General features: G+C 59.9%; 1 protein-coding gene across 2 annotated transcripts in view; it reads left to right on the forward strand.

Annotated features, from left to right (window-relative positions):
- The window catches only part of MAPK8IP3 (mitogen-activated protein kinase 8 interacting protein 3), a 50324-nt gene that overhangs the window by 22642 nt on the left and 22346 nt on the right, over window positions 1-5336 (forward strand). For both annotated transcript variants that reach the window (XM_023728384.1, XM_023728385.1), the window contains exon 5: window positions 3186-3330. In XM_023728384.1, the coding sequence (XP_023584152.1) occupies window positions 3186-3330 (145 nt within the window). The remainder of the gene's footprint in view (window positions 1-3185; window positions 3331-5336) is intronic.

The following is a 5336-nucleotide window of genomic DNA, read 5'->3' on the forward strand; positions in this document are numbered from 1 at the left end:
CCTGTTTCTCCATGTGCGTGTGAGCAGACGTCACTGCACGCCTGTTTCTCCATGTGCGTGTGAGCAGACGTCACTGCACGCCCGTTTCTCCGTGTGCATGCGCGAGCAGACGTGAGCTGTACCTGTGTCTCTAATGGTGTTTTCTCGTCTTGCTTCCTGTGCTGTCCCACTGGCCCTGCCACCACATCCTGCCCCGCAGTCCTCGCCAGTCGTGGAGGAAAAGGTAAACCTGGGGCCCGCTCGCCACGCGGCCTCTGGGTCTGTGAGTTCCCACAGTCTGGGGAGGACGGCTGTGGGGGCTCACGTGTGCACATGGTGGCTCCCTGTCTGTCCCCCTAGGGTGGTGTTTTCTGTGGCTGACGGGGGAGACTAAAAGTCACATTTATGAGCCTGTGGCATTTAGTGGTGGTCACCTGGTCAGGCCCCCAGCACAGCCACCAAAAGGGGTACCGGCACAGGAGCTCCTTGTGTACCCCCAGCCTGGACGTATTGTCCTGCGTCTTGGCCACCCAGCACCACCCACTCCACAGAGCAGAAAGAAATCAAGGCATGTCCTGCTGCCAAGCCGCAGTGTGCCGACCTCGGCTCTGGGCCGGCTGCTGCCCGGGGTCAAGGCTGTCGCTGTGACCCGAGACAGACCAGGGTGGCTGCCACAGTGCACCACTCCTGAGCATGTGACCAGAGCAAGGGCGTCACTTGCTGCCGTTCCTTGTCGTGGGAAGGGGCTGAGCCTGCACTGCCCTCGGGAGCCATGGGAGTAGAGCCAGAATCACGGCTTGGGGCCGGCACCCGAGGGACCCTCACACAGTCTGGGTACAGCCCACGTGCAGTCCTAGGGAGGAGCAGAGGATGCAGGGCTTTTGGGTGCCGAGATCTCAGTCTGGGAGAGCGCCAGCTCCTCCCACACACGGCTGTCAGCCGCTGTTCAGGCCTGTGACCCACATGCACTGCTTTCCCCGTCCTGACTCGAGACCCGTTTGTGCCTGCTGTCACCCTGCAGGCCATGTCTGTGGGGTTGCGTCCGCTTGGGGTCTCGGGCCCGTGAGGGGCACTTCACCTAAGGTCATGTGTACAGTAGGAGACCGTTCCCCAGGCAGGAACCAGGAACCCTGTAGGGGAACTGTGGGTGCAGGATGGCTGGGCCGGGCCTATCTGCCTGTGTCCTGGTACAGCTGGCTGTGCTCACCTCCCTGGCAAGCCTTGCCTGCTTTCCGAGTGGGCTGCTGTAGGCACCCAGACTTCTTTGGAGAACAGCTAAGGTGGGGCTCAGGCAGCGAGGCCTGGCCACATCAGCGGATTTGGGACCTTCAGACCTTGATGTCTCTCCTAGGGCCTGACCATCTTCAGCTCCTCAAAGCACAGGGCTGGTTAGTGAGGATGTGGAGAAACTGGAGTCCTTGTGCATGGCCGGTGGGGATGCAAAGTGGGGCAGTCGCTGTGGAGACTGGTCTGGCAGTCCCTCAGAAAGTTAGATGTGGAGTCACCATGTGACCCAGCAATTCCACTCCTGGGTACGGACCCAAGGCACTTGACAGCAGCAACTCAAGCAGATTCGTGCACACCAGTGTTCACTGCAGCACTGTTGACAGTCACCCAGAGGTGGAAATAACACAAGTGTCTATCAACAGCTGAATGGATAAACACACTGTGGTCCATCCCACAACAAAATATTATTCAGCCCTGAAGAGAAACAAAGCACTGATAGGTGGCGCACCATGAATGAACCTGGAAACACTGCTGAGTGAGATAAGTCAGTCACCAAAGGACAAATATTGTGTGATTCCCCCCTCTATGAAATAGCTACAACAGGCAAATCCATCGAGGTGAGAGGTGCGTGGGAGGTTAAGAGAAGTCTCCAGCCAGGTGTATCACACAGAGTTCACAGTATGTTATCAGTGTGGTTTCATGTCTTCATCTGTCTTAAAAAAGTGAAGGGCTGAGAAATGTCCAAGAGCAGCCCCTCCCCCATCACGGGCGACAAGCCATGCTGAGCATCTCACGGAGGACTTGCCAAGGACCTCCCACAAAGAACCCCCAGAGGACCCTCGCTGAAGACCCCCACAGAGGACCCCACAGAGTATCCCCATAGAGGACCCTCACAGAGGACCCCACAGAGAACCCCCACACAGGACCCTCACAGAAGACTCCCACAGAGGACCCTCACAAAGGACCCCACAGAGGACCGTCACAGAGGACCCCACAGAGGACCCTCACAAAGGACCCCACAGAGGACCCTCACAGAAGACCCCCACAGAGGACCCTCACAGAGGACCCCACAGAGGATGAGGGTCCCTAGAAGCCACGTCTCCTCTGCCGAGAGGTACAGCTGACCCGGGCAGTGGGATTGAGACCCTTGCCCACACCCTGCTCTACGGGTTCTGTTCCCGCTGTGGTCAGCGGCTGAGATGGCGGCAGCTCCAGGGCCGGGACCCTGCCACTGCAGGAGGGGCGTCGGCCAGAACAGGAAGGCCACTGCCCCCGCGCTCCCCTCGTGGGCACAGTGACGGCAATGCGCGGCTCTGCGTGGTTCGCCACCTTTGCCGTTGCAGCCCGTCCGATGTCCCCAGACTGAGAGAGCCCCGCCCAGAACCGTGCTCCGTGAAGCCACCCGCCTCGCTCACATGGCCCCAGTCATCACACCATCCTCCCAGCTCTGTGAGGAGCTCACCACCTTCTCGCTTCCGGAGCACGTGAAGAGGGGCCGGTCGGGCCGCTCAGGAGCCCTTGTCCTCGTGAAAGTTCCATTGGTGCAGTTGGCTGGGGCAGCTGTGGTGCCAAGAGTCCCCTCATCATGGCTGCGGGGTGCCTGCTACACTGCAGGTGCCTATTTAAAACAGACCCAGATCACAGTTACATACCGAAACATGGAGGCAGGGACGTGTGACATCCCCTCGCTGCAGCAGAGACCCACCTGTGCAGCTGTGAGCCTTCCTTCGGTACGGGCAGGGGTGGACTGGGGGTCGCTGGAGTAGCAGTGGCCAGGGGGGCGTGTTGGCGCCTGGCTGGAAGGCCGTGTCTGCCCCACAGCTGCCCTCACTGCCGGAGCCAGCCTGGGCGCAGCTAGTGTCTGGGCATCGTGAGAGCTGCATGCTGCGCAGAGCAGGCATCTGCGCGTCCAGGAAGGGCTGGGGCTGTCTGTCCCTGCTGCCATCTAACGCCTGCTTCCTCTCTCTCCTGCACCCCAGCAGGAAGGAGCGCCCCACCTCTCTGAATGTCTTCCCCTTGGCCGACGGCATGGTACGTGCACAGACAGTGGGCAAGCTCACGCCTGCGGCAGACCACGGGCACTCGAATGACCACAGCCAGCTGCCAGCCAGCTCCAGCTACCAGGTTTTGTAGCCATGCCATGGGCGAGGGGCTCCCCTGTCACCGGCTTCCCCTGCTTGACCAGGCGGGCCAGCTCCACACATGCCCTTTGCCCAAGGCGGCCAGAGAGGGAGGAGCCAACAGACACCCGGGGTGGGAGCCGCGGGACCGACGTGCCTGCATGGGACACCTTCCGGGGCAGGCAGTGTTCGCGGAGGCCAGAGGCGCCCGCTGCCGAGCTGCAGTGTCCTCGGTCGGAGCTGGCCCAGGGCGTGTGCCCCTGCAGACCAGCCACCTGGCCTTCCTAGGAGGTAGAATTTCCAGAGAACTGGGGAGTCAGGCAGGGAGCTCCTCCTTCTCTCGTCTGTCTGTCTGTCTGCTTTTCCACGGTGACAACTCTTGTCTCCGAGCTTGAAGGGCTGAAACCCCGTAGGTGCATACTGCTAACGGGGTACTCCCAGAATGGGGGTGTAGTGGACCGGAGGAAGGCAGGGCCGGGGATCCGTGCTGTCCTAGGGGTGGGGGGCCTGGGGTCTGCTGGGTTCCTCTGGTGGTGACAGCATATGCTGCAGGAAGCCGAGGCCTGTAGGATGTGGGGTCGGGAGGTTCTCTGGATTCTTCCATCCTGCTGCCCCTCCTGCATGACTGTCCTTCAGCCTCGGAGTGTCTGGCTTGTTCACGGAGGGTCCTGCCAGCCTGCAGCTCTGTCAGAAAGTGACCCTCGCTTCTGCTTATTCTGTGGGCGTGCATTCTGTGGCCATTCTGGCCACCTGCCTGCCAGTTATTGGATATTGTTCCAGGGTTTGGGGGCTGGAGCGGAAGGCGGCGGGCCTGCAGGAACCAGTGCCTGTGGGATGTCGGCCCAGTTCTGTTGTCTGAGGCAGATGGCTCACACGTGCGCGCTCACACACACTCAGGCTCACACGCGTACACCCCCCCACGCAAGCCCTCACACTGACACGTACACACATACTCACGTTCCCATGCAGTCATGCTCACATACATGCTCACACACGTGCTCACGACTCACGCTCACATGCACGTCCTCACTCATGCGCACCAGCCCACTCACACGTGCTCGCACACTCGTGTACACCCACACCCATGCCCTCACACGCACACGCTCACACACATGCTCACACTCACGTGCACTCACGCTCACACACAAGCTCACAGTACTGACGTGCTCACACGCACATGCTCACGCGCTCGCGCACGCTCACACCGACAGGCCTAGGAGCTGGGCCTGCCCTGGAAGCCCTTGGACCCACACGAGCGACAGGAAGCAGCAGGGAGCCCAGCCCGGCCTTCCCTGGGTCCCGACCGGCCCTCTGACACCCTCCTGCGAGCCGGCCCTCCTGCTCACGGCCTCCTCCCTCCTGTGTCGCCCAGGAGTCTCCGTCCTGATAGACCGCCGTCGTTTATGTTTCAGTTCACGTTTCATTTGATTTTTTTTTTAATAATTACATTTAAGTTTTTATATCATGCCCTAGGTTTTAAAGTTTTTCTTATTTCTTAATTTTTTGTTGTTTATTGTTTTGTTTTGTTTCTTGTTTTTATGTACTGTATTTTCAGTGTTTTAACCAAACAGTTGTGGCTCTCATGGTGAGGAATGACCGCTAAGAGTTTGGGTTCTTTGCATTTGGAGGTCACTGCTCCCCGTTGATGTTTAGAGGTTGAGAGGTTTGCCTGTAGGTAAGTTGTGGCCAGGGCGAGTGTCTGTGGGTAAGTGGTGACCTATAGGCCCACAGCGCTAGGAGGGCCAGGGGGAGTGTCTGTGGGTGAGTGGTGGCCTGTAGGCCCACAGCCCCAGGGAGAGCGTCTGTGGGTGAGTGGTGGCCTGTAGGCCCACAGCCCCAGGGAGAGCGTCTGTGGGTAAGTGGTGGCCTGTAGGCCCACAGTGCTAGCAGGCCAGGGGGAGTGTCTGTGGGTAACTGGTGACCTGTAGGCCCACAGCGCCAGGGGGAGTGTCTGTGGGTAAGTGGTGACCTGTAGGCCCACAGCGCCAGGGGGAGCATCTGTGGGTAAGT

The sequence above is a fragment of the Trichechus manatus genome, unplaced genomic scaffold (genome assembly GCF_000243295.1).
Source record: "Trichechus manatus latirostris isolate Lorelei unplaced genomic scaffold, TriManLat1.0 scaffold00024, whole genome shotgun sequence".
In the NCBI taxonomy this organism is placed as follows: Eukaryota; Metazoa; Chordata; class Mammalia; order Sirenia; family Trichechidae; genus Trichechus; species Trichechus manatus.